This window comes from Crocuta crocuta, unplaced genomic scaffold, assembly GCF_008692635.1.
Source record: "Crocuta crocuta isolate KB4526 unplaced genomic scaffold, BGI_CrCroc_1.0 scaffold26, whole genome shotgun sequence".
In the NCBI taxonomy this organism is placed as follows: Eukaryota; Metazoa; Chordata; class Mammalia; order Carnivora; family Hyaenidae; genus Crocuta; species Crocuta crocuta.
The window spans coordinates 4,380,436-4,405,653 of NW_027532249.1; the positions used below are offsets into that span (position 1 = coordinate 4,380,436).

Below are 25,218 nucleotides of genomic sequence, written 5' to 3' on the forward strand. Positions count from 1 at the left end.
GACACTCCTGAGAGGCGGTGACGGCTGTTCACAGCCTGAGTGACCCACAGGCGAAGGCAGTGCTACGTTCCATAATGGGGAAGCTGTTACCCTTTAAAGGGAGATCTTCCCGGCTCAAGAGCCAGGGAGCTGAAGCACACTTGACGCCCGGGAGGGTCCAAGCCCCCAGCACAGGGACTGTGGATTTTAATTTCCTTGTTATCGGTGGATGTCAAAGTGAGATCAAGGGAGGAGAGAGGGCAGGGGAGAAAAGTTAATCTTCGGCATTCCCGCAGTTCACATGGGCCAGTCCTCCGTGAAGGATATTCTGGGCATCAGTGAGTTTGGATAATGGCAAAACCAAAGGGGATCAAGAGTGGAATTCACGGGACAGGTCAGCGGAGCTCTCAGTTACCCGACTTCTTATGTCTCTCTAATTACTACTTGCTCTGAGAGCTTGGGGAGCCGATACCCCACTAATGCCTTTGTTCTCTCCAATGCCTAATACTGGCAGCGTTTATTTATTTATTTATTTTTCAAAAAAGAAGAGAGAAATCCAGTAGAGCATGTGTTCAGAAGAGCTCAGAAAGTTTTGCAACACAAACCGTGTACACAGAAAGGGCTATGTTTTTACCACCTTCCAGCGAGAACATCTCACTTTCAGTTAGGACAGTTTAAGATACTATTTAGCTTACACACTAAAAACAAAACAAAACAAAACCAATAACAACAAAAAACCACCCAAAAAACCCACATCAAACAAACAAAAAAACCCAATGCCCCAAACAATGCTTTATGAATGAATGACCCAACACTACAGTAGCTGACCTATTTTACTGTGTGAATGACTTTGATGGCCAAAATACATTTTACCAGTTGTGAATGCTGCCAGAGAGCCCTGAATTACACCAAATATGTTTCGCACAGAGCCAATCTGTTCTTGTCTTTCTTGAAGAAGTCACCAGCTTATCAGTGTGAGAAACAGAAAGGAGGAGTTGGTGGTTTAGAAAGAACATTCTCATTCCGTGGAGGTTTTGAGTGAGTCCAAATTTTTTGGCAGGTAATGTTTCTTTCAATATTTTAAAGGCAATGTTCTCATGCTTTGGAGGCCATTCAAAATGAGATGATGGCCCCTTGAGGAGGTTTAACATTAGAATGATACCTCTGCTTACCTGGTTAAAGGTTTTCTTTTCTTTGTATGTTTCCCGGCTGCCTCTTCTTTTCAGGGAACTCTGAAACAGATCCAAGGGACATTCTGTTATGGAGAGGTCACGTGCAGGAGTTGGCACTGGGCACACGCCATCCCCACTGGAAGGGGACACACACAATGGATGGAGGCTCTTTTTTTCCCACGGGAATCAAGGAACCACTCAGAGTCAATGTTTAAATGCTGTAGAAGAAGCTTGGCAAGGTCTTTGAACGCTAATGATTGTATTTGGAATATTCTTCAATTATTCAGTTGAATGGAAAGGAAGGGTGGTTTGGACAGTTTGTAACAGTGGGAGGAAGAGAGGAGAGAAATAGGTAGTTTGGGAAATAGATACATAGTATTTCTGGAGCTGTCCTGCCTTCCAAATTACGTTTTGATGGGGCTAATATCAAAATTAAACATGGTTTCCTGAGTGCCGATGGGTAAATGGCCAGATAACACAGTGGTAGGAAGGGAGAGAAGGGTAGCCCGGGTTTATGGAGAACACTTAGTCTGGGCTGCAATACTCTTCAGGCACAGCCCCCTCCAATTCATGACCAAACCTACATCTTCAAGGTCCTGTAAGGCCATAATGTATTCACGTGAAGAGGCCTTAGCCGTGTTTAGCCGAGTCCTTCAGTGGGCTGGGTCCCTGCCTAGTTTTACATACAATGCAGTACATATGAGCCTGCTTTCCGCAAGAAGTGTGTCTGAAATGCAAACATGAATATAAATAAAAGGGGCCAAGGGATGTCTGAAATAGAATAACAGGGGGCCAAGACAGTCCCTACTAAAGTCAAGTATGAAGACCGAAAGGACTGGCCGGAAGAGCGAGAAACATCCCGGCGGGGAGACAGAGGGATGCGAAACCTGAAGACTAATGTAATCCTGAGACAAGCCAGAAGAAGGCAGTTTGGAAAGCTTAAGACTTGGGGGCTTTCATTCAGATCCTGGTAAGCCTGTGACTGGGAGGGAGTCTCCCTGCCCTACTCAAGGCACGGACCTGGAACCTTGGATCTTCTGGGAGTTCATCTTAAGGGGGCTCAGAGCCTCTTTGCTTCATTCCTTTGCTGCAACCCACCTGCCAAAATGGCCTGGGAAGGAGGCTCTCACACAAGTCCCTTATATCACTGTCAGACCTCTGGTAATGAACTCAGTTCTGTTTGCACTCCAAGTGCCTCACTCACAGAAGGCCGGGCAGTGCCCTTCACTGAGGAAATTTATCAAACAATTAAAATGCCATCCCCTTAACCTCTTAGGAGGTGGGAGGCCAGAAGTCTGGAGGAAACAAAACAACAAAGAAGTAATTGAGAGAAGGGTGAGAAAGTTACAGAATCAGCATGGAGTGTGGGCACTCCCTGGTCAACCAAAGCGGATGTGGGGAAGCTTATTTCTAAATCCCAGCTGCAGAAGTAGCGTTATTTCATTTAGCCTTTTTGGTAAAGGCAGGGTCAAACTACAAAGAAAGCCAGCCTTCATAACAGGTTATGTTAAGTTGTTTTGGGAAGGGCTTGAGATTTACCACCCATAGGACACAGGTTTTCCAAGATTCTTCACTTAGCAGTGAAGGAGTTTCTTTGACTTGAATGAGCCGAGTGAGATGAACACTTCTAGCAATTCACTACAGAGAAGACTTCCCATAAAGAAGCAGGGAGAGAAACCATTCCCAAGGCTTCAGTCTCCGGGATCGAATTCTGGGACCAAGGTCAGTGCAGTGAGCCTGCGCTCTGCCACCCTGTACCGCATCACCTTCTCCCAGTGAGTGCAAAGCACATTCTGCACACAATGAAAGAAAACTATCTGGAGGGGAGATGAAAGCTACAAGTGGAGACAGAATAATTACGGTGCTGCATTTCAGTGGGTGAGGAAGGGCGCACCTTCAGGGCGAGTCCTCCTGCTGGGAGGCAGCCAGTTGGGGAGCCTGGGCACACAGGTTCCTCAGACCAGCCTGATGGATCTTTCCCCTGAATACAACTATCCGAGCCCCATGATCCTTCTAGTGAATCACGTAATATGTGGGGGACCATGGGATCCCCAACACAGATCCCAGTCACAGGGAGAAATACAATGAAAAACAATGCAAAGATTAAAATTAACTAGAAATTGGCAGGACCCAGATGCAAGAAACCATACAATTTTGGTGACAGACATGAAGGAGTGCTTGATGCTGTCCGACGAGAAGACCCTATTTTATAAAGATGTCACATTTCTCCCACATCATTGTTTAGTATGACGTCATTTTAACCTAATTCCTCTTTCTTTCCATATGTATACTGTAACGTGTATAAACATGTAATATATACACATACATACACAAAACGTATGAGTGTGTGTATGTATATATACATGCGCACACACACACACAAACACTTCTGTATATATGTGAAGGAGGTAAGAGCGGGGAAAGACTTGACAAAATGACTCAAAAATTCATCTAGAACAGGGGTTGGCGATCTAAAGCCCTCAGGACAAATTAACCTGCGGCCTGTTTTGTAAATGAGTTTCATGGAGAACAGCCTTGTTTCTTACCTCTACTCCTGCTCTGCACTAACAAAATCAGAGCTGAGTAGCAGGGACGAACCATGGCTTGCAGAGCCTGCAACATTTACTATCTGGCCCTTTTCAGAAAGTTTGCTGACCTCTGACCTAGAAAAATAAACTGGTAAAAACAGCCAAGAACACTTTGAAAGGGAAGAATCATGACAGTAAGCTTGCACTATCACATGTAGAAATACAATATAATGGTTTGGAGCTGGTACCAAAAAGTCAGATGAATGGAACAAAACAGCTCAGAGATAAAGTTGAGGGTATATGAGATTTTAAAAATTGATACAGGTAGCATTTTATTAATGTTTATTTTAGTTTTTGAGAGAGAGACAGGGCACAAGTGAAGGAGGGGCAGAGAGAGGGAGACACAGAATCTTTTTTTTTTTTTTTACAAATAGTTTATTGTCAAATNTATACTCAGAGCCCAACGCGGGGCTCAAAGTCAAGAGCTGTGAGATCATGACCTGTGCCGAAGTCGGATGCTTAACTGACTGAGGCACCAGGTGCCTCCGATACAGGTAGCATTTTAAAAGTGGGAGAAAGAATGGGTTATTTGGTATATGTTGGGAGAATAACTGGCTAACACACTAGAGAAAAAATCAATACCATATATCAAAAAACATTCCAGATGAGTTAAATATCTAGACGTAAGAAATCGTAAAGGAACGAGAAAGAAAAGAGATGAATTTCTGTTTGTTTTGGGGGTATATCCTTTATAAACAGAAGCCAAAATATCCAAGGGAAAGACTGAGTGGATTGGTAAAATATAAAATGTTTATATATCAAAAGAAACCATTTACAGTATTAAAAAGCAAATGGCAAAATAGAAAAAAAAGGTTTCTAGCACAAGGCAGACAAAAGAGTAATATTTTTGTAAGCAACAGGAAAATCATTTTAATTATTCTTTAATAATTAAAAACACATGATTTTTAGCCAACAAACACATGAATACTAGCAATTGAAATAAAATATCGTTTTTCCATTTAGAGGCTTATAGACCAAAAGACGTAGGACCCCCGAGTGTTAGCAAAGGCCTACAGAGGAAGGAGATTCCATCCAGATGGGTAAGAGTGGGGACTCGGGGGCAATTCAGCCTGGTAAATGAACACACTGTGACCCAGGAATTCCACCTCTGGAAATGACTAAGTCCTGATGGCTAAGATGCCCTTCACTCATCCAGCATTAATCCAGTATCTCCTATGTTGCCTTGTCTGGGAAGCAGGGTAACAGACTTTTTTTTTTAAGTTTATTTAGAGAGAGAGAGCGAGAGAGTGAGAGAGCGAGAGAGAGAGCGAGAGAGAGAGAGAGAGCGAGCATGTGCGGGGGAAGAGCTGAGAGAGAGAATCTCAAGCAGGCTCTGCACTGTCAGCACAGAGCCTGACGCAGGGCTCGAACCCACAAACCGTGAGATCATGACCTGAGCCTAAATCAAGAGTTGGACACTTAACCCAATGAACCACCCAGGTGCCCCACAAATGTTTGTTTTTAAGGAGCTTACATGAGACTGAAGAGTCAGATGATAAGAAGGTAAACAAGAACAAAACAATTTCAGGTGGTCCAGGGAAATGTGGAGAGATACGTGGGGAGATTTCTGGGTAAGAATGCTTATTGCACTACCTTTTACAATAGCAAATGAATGCTGTGGAGGGTATTAAAATGATGTATTTGAAGAATGCTTAAAGAGGAAATACAGTACATTAAAAGAAAAATGCAGGTTGCAAACAGCATGTATTTTGTGATTTCAATTTACATCTAATAAAATATAAATACATGTATGTATTACATATGTATGTTAGAAAAGGAGACTGGAGAAACATATGTCTAATGTTAACAGTGTTCATCGTCAGGTGACAGAATTCCGAGTGATACTAATTTTCTTTCTTTGTGGCTTTTTATAGTCTCCAAATTACCTATGGTGAGTATGATTTCCTTTATAATTAAAAAGAAAAACCCAGAAAATTACTAAAGAGGTCAGAGAAAAGAGGCTGTCACCGATCTATGTAGGATTACAGTGGTGCCTTCTCAGAAGTTATTTGCCATCTTTCTGGATCTTTTTGTAAGCAGACATTGTTTTTATTAGCCTGAGGCTTCAGGTATAACCTGTAATATATATATATAAAACCTGTATGTATGTTGGCTAAAAAGACCAAGAAACCTCGTGAGGAGGGGGGAAACTGGTTAGGTGCCCAACTGCACTTCAGGCCACTGGCACATGGCTCTCTCACAAACTGCCATTCAGTCACAAGGCCCCCAGCCTGGGGTACACTGTCCTCCTGGGCTCACTATTGTGAGTCTCATCCAGGGCTGAGAGCTAAGTGCTTTGGGTATATTGGCCCTTCGGGTATATTGGCCAAGGGACCGTAGGTAGAGGATGATTTCTGTGCACATTATTCACAGCCAGTTCATTCCTCTAGATGACTCAGAGATCCAGTGGAGAATTTCTTCCAAGAAACAATAAGGAAAAGAGGAAAATGTTGCCCATCAAATAAACCGAACCCAGAATGGGGGACTTGGCCTGCTGATGCATTCTACGCTTTCTTTTTTAGTCTGGCCAACTGCCAGCAAATCAACTCTCAATTCCTACTGAAAAGGACAAAAGTTGAGTTTCTAACTCCAAATTGAATCCATCTAAGCCTGATGCATTTGCTGAGTATTGAAAATGATTAAATAAAATATGAAGTTAGGCAATTATTTGGACTCCCATGTCATTTCTTAATGTTTCCTATTGTAAGTTAGCCAGTTTCTTCCAGGCAACTTTGGAAAAACGAACATACTCTCAATTGCTAAAGTGTTTCGGAGACAGACTTTGGGCTTAAATATTTAGATCGGTAATAAAAGGGGACAAAAATTAGGATGCTGTGAATTTTGACTGAGGATGGGGAAGGGGGACAGATGTAGGCAGATGACTTTCAGAATTCTTACAGATCCTTATTCTTAGAAAGTTGTCTGGGTTTTCAGGGGGGGCAGATTTACAGCTCACGTGGTTTTAAAATCAGAATAAGAAAATGAAGGTGGGAGACCTTCTTCCTTACCAGGAAGAAGTTATCAGGATTCTGTCACCCATATTAAAGTCCTTGTTTAAGTGTTAGGAGATGTGAAAGATAAGAATTACTAGCTGCTTCTTCGGCTGGAAGCACCAGGTCCGAGCTGGTGGATACCTTTTTGTTTTACCTCCTCTCTGCTCACCCCTTAGATGCCCCTCGCACCCACCCCCACCCCAGGAGACTGGCTCCTGTCATACCATGGAACTGCTGTACTCAGCTCAAGTCCATGGCACCACGGTTACACTACAGGGCCCTAGAAACACAGCTCCCCTGCCTTCACACCCTCATGGCCACAACTAGAAGGAAACCCTTTCTCCTTGGCCCTCTCTGGAAGAATAATGGCGATATTGACAATTATCATTTGTTGGGCATATCCTCATGTCAAAGGCAATGCTAAACTTTTCTTTAAGCATCTGATGTCAGCTCATCCTCACGAAAGCCTTGAGAGGCATACCTGATTATCACTGATTAACAGACGAGAAAACACTGAAGTTAGGTGATGTTTCAAGGTGCCCCAAACTCAGAGATGGGGCTCCAGCCTGGCCCTGAGTCCATTCCCTCGTTCACAGCCACAGCACTGAGACTCTCTGGGCTGTCTTCCCGGCCTCTGACAGCCCAATATCCCAGTCTGTGCTGCTTTGCTTTTAGTTTTCCGGAGGTTTTTGAGCCCCAAACTGCTGAGTCTTCTTGCACAAAGAGTCTCTCCCTTCTTTAGCAAATGAGCACAAAGAACTATTACCGGAATGGTTGCAATTGCTACACTCACGAGGCACCTCATGGCCATGAAATATGTGTTGGCACTGGTGATTTCTGAGGATCTGAGGCTGCAGACAGCACGGGTCCTTATATGGAAAAGGCAGAAAGTATTATCAGAGCACAAAATACCACAAAGTAAATGTAGAGAAGAGGAGAATATATTGAGATGCTTTGGCTGAAGAGGAATCCAGCCATTAAAGTCAGGGCTGTTGGGATCCTGGTACCCAAGGGGAAGAGGAGGAACGTCACGGGACAACAGCTCAGCCACAAGCCACACGGTCCAGGCTTTGAGGCCCACCTGGGAGGGACAGAGGCCACCCGCACACCCAGGCTACCAAATGCCACTTTCTCTTAGGAAGAGAACACGGCGATAGAAATGACAGGCTGTTGCTCCTGCACATTTGGGGAACGTGACATGTATGTGCTCTGCAATAGGGGGCTGGTTGATGCATTTTAAACCTTAGAGATGTTTATCTTGAGTCCTGGTAATTGGAAGATTGTGGCTAAAAGGTACAACATAATAGTCTCAGCCAAACACCACAAAACAAAAACTGAGGATGATAAAGCAACAGTGTAAATCCTCATGAACATGTAAACAAAAAAATGGAAAGTCATAGCCAACGTAAGACCAAAGTGATGACTGCACCAGAAATAAAGTGTCCTTCTGCCATATTATAGGGATCCTGACTTACAGTGTGCACACACATATAGGCACTCGGCAACACAACCAAACAGGACATGAAATATCGAATTAGAGTCTACATTTCAGAGGCTTCTACGGACTCACTTAGTAGGTGACAAATAAGTGGCTCTTGGGCATTCATAACAGTTGCAAACCTATAAAAATATATGTTGTTTGCCAATCAGAACGGAAGATAAGGTTTGTGTCTTATAAGTAATAATCTGTTCCTGGCTCCTACCAGCCTGGAAAAAATATATTTAATCCATTGAGAGAGGCAAATTATTTCCCAGTCTAACAAAAGAATACCAAAAAGTTAGCAGTACTTTTAAAAACAAAACAAAGTCAGGGTGCCTGGCTGGCTTGACTGGTAGAGCAGGTGACTCTTGATCTTGGGGTCCTAAGTTTGAGCCCACACTGGGGCTCATTAAGCTGTGATAGAGCTTACTTNAAAGAAGCCAAAAATTCAAATATAGAAATAAATGATAGCATTGTCCCCTTCTCAGAGAAGATAAATCACTCAATTATTTTCAGGAGCTTGAAATATAAGAAAATATTTAGTACTTTGTCTTTCAAACAAAAGAGACATGAATAACATTCTGAATTACTTGTGATACTATTTCTTAATCATCACCCATAAAACCCTTTGGACCTTCTAAACGGACACTGAGTACTGTTCTAAATAATAAAGTGTGCTATTATACTCTTTGTCAAAACTCAGTGACTATAAACTTAAGACCTATGCATTTTAATACACATAAATTACCTCAAAATAGAAGCAAAAATTAAAAGTTCTAGTTAACAGTGCATTTAAGGAATTGGTGAACTGGTATCTCCATTTTCAAATATGTAAAAAAAAAAAAAAAAGATGGGTTGATAGATAAATAGATAAACAGATACAGGATAAATCAAGTAGAGTAAAATGTTAATACAGAATTTAGATGGTGAGTCTACAGGCGTTCACTATAAAATTGTTTAAGCTTTACTATATGTTTGAAAACTGTCATAGTGTTGGAAAGAAAAAGATGTTATGCCCATAAATTCCCAATTTCACTGAAAACAAGTGACTATGATATTGGATAGCCATGAAAAATCATGGTCACTCAACATTTTTCATGACGTGTGAAATGTTTCATAAGATATCAATCACGGAGCTGCAGAACAAAAAAGCATAAATGTAATATCTCACCATGATTACTTTTGTCTTTGAAATATCTAGAAGCAAATATACTAAAATGCTGATAGGTGTTAGCAATGGGCGGTAGCATCATGGGTGACTTCGTGGTTTTTCTTACAGATTTTTTTATTTCCCCCGAACTGTCAAAATTAATATATATTATGTTTTTCAAATCAGAAAAGTTGTATTTTAAGGGTAAGAGAACTGACCTCTAATGCAAACACACCCACTAAACCTGTGTTGATTTGGCTCGCCCCCCACCCCCTTTCAGATGCACCTTGGGCCCTCAAGTGAGACAGAAAAGAAATTAAGCTAAGGGATTAGCTCCCAGGCAGGATTAGCTGTGTGCTGCTGGAGATCATCAAATAGATTTTCACACAGAGGACAAAGGAGGGCCTAATGGACATCTGGAGACAGCAAATGGATCTGTGATTCTAATCGCCTTCCCCAGTTGAACGCTTCCTCTCGGAGAGGCTCCCCGACCAGGCAGAGGAGGCTGACTTGCTGACCCGTGTCTGTCCTGGAGCCCTGTTATCAGGAGGTACCGCTCAGCTCCATTAATCATCCACCAAAGGCTCTGAAATCTCAAAAGCATCCCTTGTTAGCATTCTGCACGAAGCCAATCCCGTCCCTTTGGTTAAATCATCTGCAATTCTCATCTCCAAACCTGAGCAACTTGGATCTCCACTTTTTTTTTTTTCTAGGAGAGAGAGAGACAGTGTGAGCAGGGGAGGGTCAGAGAGAGGGAGATACAGACTCCGAAATAGGCTCCAGGCTCTGAGCTGGCAGTCAGCACAGAGCCCGACGCGGGGCTCGAACCCACGAACCGCGAGATCATGACCTAAGTGAAAGTCAGACACATAACCGACTAAGCCACCCAGGTGCCCCTGGATCTCCACTTCTAACACCGAGGCACAGTTTGAGTGACTTAGGGGGAGAGTGGAAATGTTTGCCCCTTGGTTTCATGACTCCTACGCCCCAAAGCTCTCTCCGTTCCCTGTTAGCCTGCACCACCGTTCAGCGGACTGCAGAAGATTCAATTAGGCAGGGCAGTAACTGAGCTGCGAACTAAGAGGCAGGATGCCACTTGCTCTTGCAGCATGAGAAATCCCTAGGGGCCCGGGGGCTGTGGAGACACTGTTGGAAGGAGACACTGCTTTCTGAGGTGGGCCAGCGAGTGAGCACAGGGCAAGAACCATGGTTCCAACAGAACGCAATCTGGGAGGAACATCCGGTGGAAATACTGGGCCCGGGCTAAGGACAGGCCCTGGGCAGCACCCTGTGCAAGAATGCAGACAGCCCTGGGTTGAGGGGAGTCACACTTTTATCATCTGTGGTGCTGTCGTATGTGAACATGTAGGAAAGAAGCTTGACGCCCAAGCCATGCGTATTTCTGTGAGTGTATCACATGGATGCGACAGAGCATCTGCAATGTCCTCACTTCAGCCCACCAGGCCCCAGGCTCTGATGGGGATGGTGGCCCTGTCACAGAGCCCACGGGCAAAAGCATTCTTTATTTGGATGCCTAACAGCATTTTGTTTGGATGGTTCCTCCCGGGGCCGTATATAAATCCATTTGCACAATCAAACCAGATCATAATGGCTTCTGAGTCACAGAGGACAGAGGCCTAATCAGGAAGCACCGTCTGCCTGCAAGCTCATCCTGCTTCCTGCTCTGATGCAGCTTTCAGGGCCACTGCCCACTAGGGACATCACTCATCTCTGACAAGCCTGAGTGTCTGCTCCTGAGCCCCTGCCTGTCCCAAGATGAGAGCAGATCTCCCTGGTCCCTCCAACCTTCAGATTGTCCTATTCTATTCAGCGAAATCACTCCCACCCACAGCAGCCTGGGCTGGGAAGAGCGTGGAGGAGGGAGGGATACCACACGCGCCCACAGCACATGCCCACAGCGCCTTGCCACTTGTGCTTTCCAGGATGGACAGCAGGAATATTCCAGAGGAAACTGAGGCTTGCAAAGGTTGCACCCAAGGCTGTTGCACCAAGGGGAGGCTACGCCTCACTTTGGGGTGTTCTCTCTGAAGCCCAGGGATGAGGCCACCGACGGCTCAGTGATTTGGGGCTTTGCCCAAGAGTCATCTGTTCAGACACCTCTGGCCCTTTGGGTTCACCAGAGTAAGTTCGTGCACTTGGTGTGGCGGCACCATGTTTCCATCCCCCTTACACCTCCAAACCGTCTGCAGGTTTCCAGAAGGAAAGGGGCAGCCAAGCGCCTGCCCGCCTACTCGCACCTTCTCGGCTCCTGCCTTGGCTTAGGGGCATGTGCTTGGCCAACGCTGCACATCTGCTCGGGGCATCACAGTGCTTCAGAAAACTGGCTGGTGTTCACAGAAAGAGCCCTTTGGAGGTTTAATAACAAATAGCCTGCAAATGGGAAAATGCCGGCGGAAAGGCCTTTTTTCATCCCAGCCAATGTCCATTGACTTTTTCTGGGTGCCACACAGATCACGCTTCTGCAGGTCTTTAGTCACACGTCTCTGTACTCCACCATTTCACCCTAACCCTCCTTGCAGGGATTTTATGTCTTCCTTTTATCGCCTGGAGTACTCACTCCCGAGAGCTCTCAGTGTTGAGTGTGCAATTTCTTTGGGTTTTAAAAACCTTTCATATATAGTATGGCCTTAAGAGAAACTTTGAGGGGCGGCTGGGTGGCTCAGTTGGTTTAGCTCAGGTCATGATCTCACAGCTCATGGGTTCGAGCCCCTCATTGGGTTCTATGCTGACAGCTCAGAGCCTGGAGCCTGCTTCAGATTCTGTGTCTCCCTCTCTCTCTGTCCCTCCTCCACTCATGTTCTATCTCTCTCTCTCTCAAAATTAAAGGAACATTAGAAATTTTTTAAAAAGTAAGAGACACTTTGAACATTCGAATAAGATTTTTGTATCCCAAAATCAGTCCACACCTTCATGAATTTTTAGTTTTCCAGCAAGCATGTGACAACACCTGTGTTATCTGTATAAAAGGAAAGGTGAGCTAAGCATGGGCATTCATGGCCAAATCTCGGTGCATCTCTCAGAGACTGTGACCCTATACTAGTTCCTTGGACTCTTAGTACCTCAACTTCCTTATTTAAAAGTGGTAATAATATTAATACCTATTTTATACAAAGTTTTCTTGTAAGGACTACATGAAACAATATGCTTAATAAGTGACAGCCGTGAAAAGCAAACATTAGGTAAACAATTATGATTCTTTTCTTGACTAACATTTTCAGATGTTAATCGTCTTTTTTCCCTCCGGAGTAGAGAGTAAAAGCCATTATTACTCACTCCAGCCTTCTGCTCTCTACAAGAGCAAACCAATGTTCACAAAAATGTCTTTTTCACTTTACATGAGAAATGTGCTCGAAGCATAAACTTTTTCAGCTGTGTGGTTTCCATATATTCTTTTTTTGCACATGGAATGGAAATTGGATACTTTAGAACTTTAAATTATATCACAGGTCACATAAAATCTGTTGTGGAATATCTTACTATTGTCTGTTACCAAGTCACAGAGGAGATTTTAACTTAAAAAGACATTCTCTCTGGGGGCACCTGGGTGGCTCAGTCGGTTGAGCACCCAACTCTTGATTTCAGCTCAGGTGATCGATCTCAGGGGCGTGGGATCGAGCTCCACGCTGAACTGAGTATGGAGCATGCTCTAAGATTCTCTCAGAAAAGAAAAGAAAAGAAAAGAAAAGAAAAGAAAAGAAAAGAAAAGAAAAGAGAAAAGAAAAAAAGAAAAGAAAAGAAAAAAGAAAAGAAAAGAAAAAGAGAGGAAAGGAAAAGGAAAAGAAAAAGAAAAAGAAAAAGAAAAGAAATTCTCTCTTACATGGAGTGGACGTTACTTCTACCATTTCAGGGAGGTGAGTAGGTCAGATTTTCCACAAAGCACTTACACATGCCAAGAGACACTGTCAAAGGAGCAAAGGATGAATCAAACCACGAGGAGAAAAATGAGCACACCTGCTATTCCTCACCATCAGATCCTATCAGAGATTCATTCTTAAAGGGAGCCACTCCTTTTTGTTGACTGACAAGGGATTTCATTGACATATTAACATAAAGCGAATAATAAGGTTGAGGGAGATCAGCTGAACCGAGGGATAAGCAAGAAGCAGGGGACAGGGAAGTAAAGAGAAAAAAGATGATGCTAGCTCTTCCACCCAACAGCGTCTGTCCCTGGCTTCAGACAGAAACCGAGAAGCACCTAGAGTATAAAATATAATGTTCTGGAAAGACCTCCTGGTTGGTCATGGCATCACCCAGACAGATGGGCAAATACAGAAATCTCATCTGGATATAAACAGACGTCCAGTTGGGAAAAAATGAGAAAAGAGAGATTATGCACTTTCCAGGCCCTCAGAGCAGGTCGACCTGCGTGTCCTGCGTTGGCCCCACGCGGGAGTCTGGCCAGCCTGTCTGTCTGTGCTTCGAGGGGCCCTCCCCCTGGTGCGGTTCTTTTCTTGGACACGGTTTTCCTCCCTCTTATTTCTAACCTCCCTGATAATGTCTGGGTTTCGGTTCTCTGTTTTCTTCCACAAAACTGAAAACAGACACAAGGCCTGGTCACAAGATCTCCTTCACTCTGGGCAGATATTGCACATTTTGTTAAAAATTGGGACGTTTTGAATAGGCTTAATTGTGAGTTCACGTTCTAGGGTAGAGATGTTCTTCGTGTAGTGAGCAGGTTATTTCAGGCTACATAAAACATAGAAGGCCCTAGCTACAGGAAAAAAAATTAAGAATGACACTGATAAAGAGGAGAAAGTATACGTAGAAACCGAATTCTAAGGGAGCACAGGAGTGGTGACAGGCGGGTGTAGACAGCCTGTAAAGCCCCATGGTGGGACAGGCTTTCCATGCACATCCCGTTTAACCTCCTGGGTCGTGTGCTTTATGCACGGTCATCTCTACTTCTCACGTCTTGAGAGTCTCAGACCTTGTGTCTGTTACCCATGTACCAAGTGGTGATACCAAGTGGTACTTCTCCAACACACCCTGCACCCCATCTGCTGATACCTCCCCTTTCCTCCATCTCGGTTGCCTGTATTGCTCCAGTCTCCATCCCTGTGGGGGGTTCCTGCACCCCCCTTATCTGTCAAGAACAGAAGCCGTGCGGTTTTCATCCACCCCTCTCCTCTCCTTACCCCACATTTGCCACCTGCCGTTCATTGCACATAATCTCTTGTATTTGTCCTTCTCTCCTGCAGCTAAGAGAAGACTCAATCACCCTGGCCGTTCTGTGGGCAGTCTCCTTGGTGGTGCTGCTCGCCCTCTTCAAGCCATGCTCAGCTATTTAGAAATGTTTCCTTGGGGTGGGGGGCACGGCAGTTTCTCCATGTTGTTTACACGTGTGCATTTGCGGGAGGCTGCCTCTGGCTAATGGACCACAGGCTTTGTGTCTGCAGCCACGACAGGCACAGGGGCAGATTTAACGACCAAGATTACACAACACAGCACCAGGAGTTGCTTTTCAAGGCAGCAAGTGGACGCCATTCACTGATGTGGCCTTACATTTCCTCTTTGGACATCTCAACCTACGGAAAGATACCATTTTAAAACACTAATTATCATGGATGCAAACGGATATTTGCACAGTAATGTTTACTGCATCATTATTCCCGACAGCCAAAAGATGCAAACAGTCCAGGTGGTGAATGGATAAACAAAATGCGCTGTGACCCCACAATGGAATATTATTCAGCCATAAAAGGGAAGGGTGTTTGTATGATAGGTGGATGAGTCTTGAAAACATGGTAGGTGAAATAAGCCAGACAAAGGAAAAGGAAGAGTATTGTGTGATTCCACTTATACAGGATACCTAGATTATAGGCAAATTCATAGACAGAAAGCAGAATAAACGTTATCAGGGCCTGGGTGAGGGAGGAACAAGGAGTTACAGTTTAATGGATGCAGAGTTTCCATTTGGGATGATGGAAAGTTCTGGAAATAGTGGTGACAGTTGCCTAACACTGAATGTCTCTAATGGCACTGGATTATACATTTAAGAAGAATAAAAATGGTAAGTTTTATGTTATGGATATTTCAGCACAGTAAACATACATGTATCTGTATCTGAAACGGTCTGAGAGCCATTAACAAAGCACTCCAAATAAACCTCTATGGATCGTTATAGCTTATATTTCAGGTGTCACTAGAAGATCCCGTGATTTATTTCACTTTCCATGTGTACAATACTATAGATTCTCGTCTCCTTTTATGGCCAAGAAGCTCAGATTCACTTGTACTGTTTTTAGTCCGTAAAATACACATTCAGATGGATTCAAACTGTTTATAAATGCTTGGAAGGCAGCTTTTAAACAGCGACCACAGCCTTAGCAAGTTGTTTTCTCCAGAGGCCTTGACTTTTTTTTTTAACAATGGCACATTTAAAACCTTTATTATATCACCAAAGGTAATGTTTCCTCTATTGACATTTGAGGTCCATTTGTTTTCACCAATTGCTACATGCAGGCTCTCTTCATAAGAAATACAGTACGAAATTTCTCTGTGATCATAACTTATTTGTGGGGGAAAAAATCTAAAATTTACCAGAATATTTGGATTTTTTTCACAGAGGTATAAAATCTTAAAACTTGTTGGAAGCGGTGCATGGGTACCTCCCACAATACTTTATGTCTGATTTCTGCATATATACGCAGAAATACATCGCTTCTTGTGGAAACGTGGGAGGAAAAAGGAAGGGAAGGAGAAAGCAGCTGGAAAGACCGGAGGTAAGACTGAGGGACGAGACCAGGGAAAAGGGCGTTATATTCTGTTCCTAGATAGAGTCCCTGTCAATGGAGAGGTCAGGACCACGACACTTGCTTTCTGGTGGGTCAGCAGGGCGAACCTGGTGACGTGACAAGCTCCTCAGCAAAGGACTGCCATCCAGAGCGTGAGGTAGATATTGATTTTGTATCTAATAACCTGTTGCACAAGAGCCAAACACCTTGTATTGGAGATTCGTCCTCCGCACAACACCTCAGTGGGGTCGGTGGTCTTAAAATCTGCATTTTGTATGTCAGGGAGAGAAGGTAACTCACCTGCCCCCACAGGCGGGACTTGAACCCGGTCTCTGCACAGAGCTGGGCTGCCTCTCTGCTGCGGGAGCTCAGGAGGGGAGGGGTCGGAGCCCCCAGCAGGCTACTCAGCCCCCTGCTGACTGTGCTCATGTTCCAGGTGGACCTGGGAGGTTGGCCCATGGCCCAGAAGAGAATGTGACAAGAAAGTGCTCTGCCTGTAATAGTTTGGGGGCTCCAAAGGGGGTGAGGTGGGGGTTAAGCACCCCTTGCCCCCGTAGAGTCGCTTCACGTTTATCTGCCCTTCATCATGGGAGTCAAATCGGCCTCTGACGACTCGGGGCCCCTACAAGCAGGAGCCCCTCAGGGCCCCCCCGCAGACACTGGAAACCTGAAGACCTTAATCAGGACAGCTCCCCGCTGGGTCTCCCACTGAGCACTCCTCATGCCTGGGCACCCCGCCAACCCGTCTACTGTTCTCTGCGTTACTGGTGGGCACGGAAAACCTATTAGAATAACAGTTTGTCATTTATGGACACTACAGTCTCCTCTAGAAATTTACTCCAGTTACACTCCTCTCTCAGCACCCTGGGTTGACAGGGCACCCTTCTTTTAATAAGGATCTCACCATGGCGTTCTGCTTTTCAAACCTCCTACCTTTCTGAGAGACTGCTTCCACCTCGTGACAGATGAGAACTTCTCAGGCCCGCCCTCAGAAGGGTCGCAGAGGGTCCTGAGGGTGGGGGCAGTGGTCTCATAGGCACTAAGAGCACAGAAAGAACCCTTCCTCTGGTGAGTTCTTGGCTGCATGGAAGAAATCGTAAGCAACTCGTGACCCTCAGGGAGTCTATGCTCCAGCAACCTTTGGAGTCAACAGTGCTCTTCCAGAATTCCTCCTGAACTTGGCTCCTCGGCGCAGCCAGAGACCAGCGAGGGCCTAAGGATGGGGACAAGTATCGAGCTCCAGAAGAATCCTGAAAAGTCGCATTTCTGCCTGGTGGAAAAGCAACATTATCTTTTAGCCCTTTTGCGGCAGGATGCACTTTACAGAGAGGCGAGCTCAGCAGCGTGTCGGGAGAGGTTTAAAAGCACTCGATGTCAGAAGTGTGTGTGATCTACTTAAGTCTTTCCACTCAAAGGCAATTCTCCTCCCAAATGGGTCACAAAAGGGAATTATGAAACAATAATAATGCCCCTTGATCTACTCCTCAGACCTCTTGACCTTTTATTCTTCTGCTCATCTATTATTACTATCCTGGTCTGGAATTCTGGAGGAGGCATTTCAACTACATTTCACTGCCTGCAGTAAGTGGAGAAAAAGAGGAGGAGTCTTTGAGAGGAATCTACAAGATTGGTATATTCAGCCCTCTTCATCTCTGTTTTGAAAACCCTGCATCGGGTTTCGCTGAGCTATCAGCACAATCTGCAGTAATAGTTTTGTCTCTTTGTGCCACTTATGACTGTCCACCTGTTATGTGATCACAAACACCTAATAACCAAGAATTCACAATTCATGGAGGTCCCTGGCTCTCAAGAGATGAAAGAGTGCCCAGGACAAAGCAAGCATTAACAATCTGCAGAAAAACTTCAATAGCACAAAGCAACACAATCATAGCTCAAGTTAAGACGGGACTTCTAGAGAGGTGTCAACTCATATGAGTTTAATTAGTATCCTGAGGCAGGGTGCCAAGCTCACCGCAGACAAGATTAATCAACCTGAAAAATGTATCCACTGTCTTTAGCCCAAATCCTACGGATGAAGAAAAACCCAGGTGCTGGGCACCGCTGTAATCTATAGAAAAAGGAAACGCTGCATGAAATTCTCTTCACCTAGAAAATGTGAAGTGAGCCACAGTTAGGTAACTGGAAAAATCTCTCTGGTGTTGGGTGGCCTCACTCTTGAGGGAATGCCAGAGTGGGTGCCACCATCCAGATTATGAGTCACTGCTGAAAAGGCTTCCTTTTACCTTTGTTGGATGAAAAGCTGATGAACCAGTCTTTAAACCCTTGTTTAACCAATTCCACAGTTATAAAACCAGTTGGGAAAAAAAAAGGAATATCTCTATCAAATGAACATGTGCCTCTAAAAAAATTTTTTTTATAGTTTATTTCTGAGACAGAGAGAGACAGAGCATGAGTGGGGGAGAGGCAAAGAGAGAGGGAGACACAGAATCTGAAGCAGGCTCCAGGCTCTGAGCTGTCAGCACAGAGCCTGATGCGGGGCTCGAACCCACAAATGGTGAGATCTGACCTGAGCCGAAGTCGGACGCTTAACCAACTGAGCCACCCAGGTGCCCCCGAACATGTGCATTTTATTAATAACACCAAAACAATAAAAGTAGGAAATGACAGTATTTAATACAGCAAAAACATATTCCTTTTAAAGAATTGTGGCCCTTTAGCAGACTGCCTGTATTAGAAGACAGTATTCTACTGAGCTATTGTGATATATAATAAGTCTATATTTGATCTTCATTGGTATTTGGTCTTTCTGGTACAGACCATGGAATTTCCTAAATGATAAGAGCAATAAAGATGGTCTTCATATTCATAATAAACCCCTGTCATATGTTAATAAACCCCTGTCAACCTGAGGTGACTTTTGAAAAGCTCCTAGATCGTCTAAGGATGGGGGCTGATCACCAGAAGAACCACCCAGGTAATCAGAGAACTTTCAGTCCCATCCCCCAGGCCTCCAGGAAGGAGAGAAGGGCTGGAGACAGCCAGTGATTGAATCGACCGTGTCTGTATAATGAAGCCTCTGTAAAAACCCAAAAGGATGGGGTTTGGAAAGCTCCCACACTGGTGAACATGTGCAGGGAGCATGGAAGGTCCTTGCCCTTCCCATGTACCTCGCCCTATGCACCTGCCCATTCCAAAGTATATATAATCTAGTAAATAAGAGATTTCTCTGAGTTCTGTGAGCCTCTCTGGCAAACTAATCAAACCTAAGGAGGGGGCCGCTGGGACCTCTGCTCTATAGCTGGGTGGTCAGAAGCACAGGGGACAACTTGGACTTGCAGCTGGGGTCTAAAGGGGGCAGAGGGCAGTCTTTTGGGACCATAGGATCTGACGTGTTCTCCAGGTAGATAGATGGTCGGAACTGAGTTAGCTGCTTGGTGGTATGGGGAAAAAAAAAAAAGAAACAAAACCCACATGTCAGAACTGGTATCAGAATCAGAGCCTCACAAATCGCCTCAAAAATGCAAACCACCTCTTTGTATTAAACGTGTGTCTCCAAACCCACCTTTGTGTTCTGCAGCGTTTCGTGGGCCTGAGGGCCTGACTGTTTCCTGTGACACACCCTTGCGACTTCCAAGATCTTCCACGGGCAGTAACGCACTTAGCCTGGTCCCAGGTGTCCCTGCTGCCTGGCCTTCTCCAGGTTTGTTACTAGCCCGTATTTCCTGTGAATCACTTGCTACAAAGTCTGCTGGGGGGTTTTACTGGTCACTGGGACACACATCTTTAGCTCTTACAGTGCCTGTTTGCTATTTGGGCATCCTCAGGGAGAGAGTCCCAGGGACATGAAAGGTTTCCAGGGACATACAATTTTCCCTGAAGAAGAGAAAACTTCAAACAATAAATAAGTGGAGTTAACCACTATGGGTAATTATGAGGTTCTAGACTCCCAGAAGTTGGGAGCCTGGTAGGAGAGCATGGTGATGGCCCCCAGCCTCAGGAGTGGGAAAGCTGGCATTTCTAATTTCCAGTTACTCTTTTAGAAAATATATTATACTTTTCCTACCTTCTTAAATGAAATTTATAGAATGCAGGTCAACCTTGTCCTCCTTTCTGGGGCTCCATTACCAACTTTTGGGGGGCTCTGCCGTGGGTTCTCTTGCTGACTATACCCTAGGGCCAGTGCTAACCCCTCAAATATTAGGGTGTCCATGGAACATTTCCTTTGCCCTGCTCCAGCCTGTCCCTGCTGGCGTCAAATCAGCTGGGGGCTGGGGTACTGACAGGGCTATTAGACGTAGGGGAAAATCCAGCTAATATCAGGACAAAAGGCTCCAAGAGGAGAGCTTGCCCACTAAATGTATTCATTTGGCATTCCAACAGCTTCTTTGGGGCTCCAGAACCTTTTTTTTTTTTTTTTTAAGCACTCTGGGATTTGTGGCCATGATCTAGATGTGTAATGCTGACAGCATCTGAATTTCAGATACAGACATATTCTCAACATTCACATTTTATCTTCTCTCCCTCTCCTGTTGTCTCTGAATGTTTCTTTTCTCCAAAAAGTTTGCCTCTGTCCTCCTGTATTCCTGAAAACTCTGCATAATGAGAACCTCAATCTCTTGCCATTGATAGATAGAATTCTTTTTCATGGTCAGCTACAGCTGAAATCTCACGGTGGTGTTCCATAATGGAACCGTGACAAGGCCCAGAAGTCACCAAACCATCTTACAGCCTCCACAAAGTCCGGTGACCCTACAAAGAGACCACAGCACTCAGGTGCTAAAGCTCGAAAATCCCCACCCCCTCCCTGGGACAGAGCTGTCTGCCCTCGCTCCTTGTCTGCTCATTTCTAATTCTGAATACAAATCAAACAGAACAGATGAAAAGAACCGTATTTGTGTGAGGTTTTATGACTTGCTGTATAACCTCCACCTCAAGCCCTATTCCACGCACAACTCCCTGTGAGCACACTTTCTGTGGACTTTATAGGACTGTCTCCTCCGCAGAGGTGGCGGTTTGTCTTTCAAAGGTGTCTTAGACATTAAAAATAGTCATGACCCATCACAAAATAGGCCAGGTTATCTGGGGGGCCCCAGAGAGATGTCCTGGAATTCTAGGAAGGCACGTTGGTGTCAGGAGAATTTTCTGGGACAGACCTGGTCCCAGGAAAAGCGAGGAGAAGGGCAGCAGATGCCCATCAAACGTCCTTGGTGGAAATGAAGACTTGCTCAGCTGCAGCTCTTCCATCAAGAGTCACAACTGCAGGCGCTGCAAGCATCAAGGCTGCAGAAATTACTTTGCCAGCACCCACTGCTTCCTAAATTTGAGCTTGATAAGCAAGGGTAACAAAGGACTAAAGACCAGTTTTTTTGGCCCGTGTGGGACTTTTCATCTCAAATAAATCCTGGTTTACAAAACAACCATAATGACAAAACCCAAAGCCCCAAGAGCACTGCGACCCTGGGTTAGGGTCAGGAGGGTCAGAAGGCCTGAGTCCTGGACCTTGTTGCATGACGTCAGGCAAGTCCCTTGACATTCCTGAGCTACGCCCTCCCGCGGGTAGACCAGTTAGCTTTAACTCACAGCACGGAGGGGAGTGAGGAGCGGCCTGGGGCGCGGGAACACTTCGTGTTACTCAAATGTGCTGCATCCCTCTCCCGCCACCTCAACATAAAGCTACCGAGGGCCTCTAAAGAAATGTTTTCGGTGACTTTCAAGTTAAGTGCTTCCCTCCCCAGGAGGAGCAAACAGTGAACTGGGTTACTCAAAGCCAAGGGAGGGGGGCTCTTGGATACTGTCGTGTGGAAGGGACCAAAGAGCTGGGGCAGAGTTAGCAAGAGTTGGGTTGTTGTTTTTTTTTTTCACGTGAGCTCTACCTGCAAGCTATTTTCTTTCCACCAAAAAGCCTGAAAAACTAAACCCCGTTTCCATAAATACTCCTATGCTTTGCACATCAGAGGGACAGAGGCAGAGAGAAATGAAGAAAAAGAGCGTGGAAGATGCAGAGACTGGGGCGGGGGTAGGGGAAGCAGTATCCGGTCCTGTATTACGGCTGTTGCCAAGGAGAGCAGCAGTAGCTGCAGGAATACATACCAACTGAGAGATATGTAACCATTCTCGATTAAAATGTTACAAAATGATTTGGTTTACTTTTCCCTCTGACATCACTGGTATTTTATTATGGAGCACTTGAGGGGCACCTGGGTGGCTTAGTCGGTTAAGCGTCCAACTTTCGCTTAGGTCATGATCTCGCGGTTCGTGGGTTCGAGCCCCGCGTCGGGCTCTGTGCTGACTACCAGCTCAAAGCCTGGAGCCTGTTTCCGTCTGTGACTCCCTCTCTCTCTGACCCTCCCCTGCTCACGCTGTCTCTCTCTCTCTCCTAGAAATAAATAAAAAAAATAAAATAAAAAAATATATATATTATGGAGCACTTGACAGATTTACTTGGATTCTTCCAGGTAAGCCTGTCTCATTATTCTAATAGGTTATGAAGTCAAGGGCAAGACTGAGTCATCTACTGCCTCCATATTCCCAGCACCTGGTGGAATGTGATACACATGGGAGATATTTTATAGGCGACTGTTTAAAAATGAGAGCGAGAGAAAGGAAGTGGGGGAGACTTTTTTTTTTTTCAAATAGTTGCTTCACATGGTCTGTAGGAAAAGCAGTAGGATTTTCAAACAGTTTGAAAGAAGAGTTCCCATGTATTTTAAGTTTAAAATACATATAACCAAATTAAAGGCTACGAAATGGTTCTTTCTTCAACAGATGCCAATTTTAAAACTCCTCTCACATTTCACCTATAACAAACATCATGATATTTAGATTTTTTTTTTTTTTATCATTAGGAGACCCATCTCCCATTTCCACACATCTTGCTGGATGTACCAAGGATGCAGGGCTTGGACCAAGTCCTTGGTGCCCAGGACCGTGCTTGCAGGGAACAACCCCGGAGGATGAGGTTGCATTTCCCTTTGCAACAAAGAGCAGGTGTGCTTAACGCTGCCATAAAATAGTACCCTCCGCCCTGCTCAGTGTTCCGCAGCTGCAACACATGCCCACTGTATGCACAGCATCTATCTGGGCTCTCTGGGTCCTGCTTCTTGCACTTGGGGACAAGGGGTGGTGGTACCGCTGATGCTGCCTGATTGCACCCTAACTAAGAAAGTCCTTTTCTCGGACACAGGAGTCGCATGTCTTCCATCAGTATGCCTGGAACAGTAACAGGCCAACTTAACTACTTGCAACTTCGGTAAAATCAAAATGCAGATCTGTCAGTATCTTATTTGAAATAACATCCACGAGTCTCCAATCGACTTTACGGTTGAATAAAGGAAAACTGGGTTAGAAGGCCATATGCTTATAACGATGGAATTTAGCATCTATAAATTCAGCATTTATATCTTAATGTTTACTTATTTTTGAGAAAGAGAGAGAGACAGAGGGCAAGTGGGGGGAGAGCAGAAAGAGAGGGAGACACAGAATCTGCAGCAGGCTCCAGGCTGCTGTCAGCACAGAGCCCAGCGCAGGGCTCGAACCCACAGACTGTGAGATGAAGTTGGTCGCTTAACGGACTGAGCCACCCAGGCGCCCCTAGTATCCGATATTTTTTAAGGTGATTTTAACATTTTGCAGAAACTGTCCAGCCCACCTTGGGTTCTGCTACATCCAGTTCTGCGTGTGCACAGAAACATCTGTCTGGGACATGTGCGTCTACCAAGCCGGGCAATCCCTGCCTGATGAGGGCCATCTGGCTTATCTGACTCAACTTTCATCTCTTCTTGCATGCCCTGGCCTCCTCCCCTCCCTGCCCCTATGGCAATCCAAAGGTAACTGGTTTCGTAGCCTAGGGGTCAGCAGTTAAAATTCAAGTTCAACCAGCCTGTGCCTCTGGCCTGGGACTACCGTTCCTCCCTGCAGCAGTAAGTCAGGATGGCCGTGTTAGGTATGGTGACGCTACACACCTTTGGCTGCTTGCCCTCTGTGTTCTAAGCCCTCCCACGTCCTGGTTGTCTGCGGCCCTGTGCTTACCCCTCACTCATGGTTTACCGTACACTACACGAAGCCCAGCGTCCCTCACCTGCTCCCTCTTGGAGGTCAGGGACAATGTGCTTCCTCAAATAGCCTATGTGCCCAGCAAGAGGGTGCCTGCACCCCAGGAGCACTTTCACTGACACTTGATCAGTGACTGGATCAACCCGTCATCCTTTCTGCATCTCTGCATTGGCGATGCTATTCTTCAATATCATGCCATTGGGCTTAAAAAGCAGCAAGTAAGATTTTGAAACAGTGACGCCAGGAAACTCAGGAGTGCTCTGTGTGTGTGGCATAAAAAAGACAGCACATCTGAGATGGGAAACCTCTCCACTCTTTGCTCAATTTGCTATTACGGGTGCTTTCTTCGGAGACAGAGAGCCAGATCTGAAAATCTCCTCCAAATCAAAGGTGGGAAAACCAGTACCAGTTGCTAAAGTAAGCCATAAAACTTAAAAAATGATTTTCTGTTTAAAAGCTATCAACTATCAACTCTCTTTCAGTTATTCTGCAACTAGAACACGGAAGTTTCAATGTTAGAAAAGTTTAACCAAGTCCACAAAGCTGCCATTCAGTATCTGTCATTTGCAAATAATCTTTACGAAGCCATGATATTCATCCATCTTGCTCAGAATAAAAGTATGGACAGTCCCCGGCTTAGGATGGCTCGACTTAATGATTTTTCAACTTTATGATGGTGAGAAAGTGCTACGCCTTTGGTAGAAAGCGTACTTTGAATTTGCAATGTGTACCTTTTCCTGGGCTAGCGGATGTGGGATGATCCTCTCCTGTGTGCCGGGCAATGGCGGCAACGCAGCGCCTGATCAGCCACGCAGTCACAAGAGCAAATGACTGAGACATAATCATTGTTGGTCACTTTCAGCACAGTATTCAATCAATTACAGGGCATATTCAACACTTGATTATAAAATTGGCTTTTGCCCAATGGTAGACTAGTGCTTATAAGTGTCCTGAGCACATACAAGGGTGGGCTGGGCTACACTGTGATGTTTAGTGCATTCACAATTTATGATATTTTCACCTTATGATGGTTATTTTTAAAATTTTTTATGTTTATTTATTATTGAGACAGAGAGAAACAGAGCATG

General features: G+C 44.9%; 1 protein-coding gene across 1 annotated transcript in view; it reads right to left on the reverse strand.

Annotated features, from left to right (window-relative positions):
• MTCL1 (microtubule crosslinking factor 1) overlaps positions 1-25,218 on the reverse strand; it is a 122,055-nt gene that overhangs the window by 50,390 nt on the left and 46,447 nt on the right. Inside the window, 1 exon segment of the mRNA XM_077778257.1 lies at positions 1,152-1,211. Within this exon segment, the coding sequence (XP_077634383.1) occupies positions 1,152-1,211 (60 nt within the window).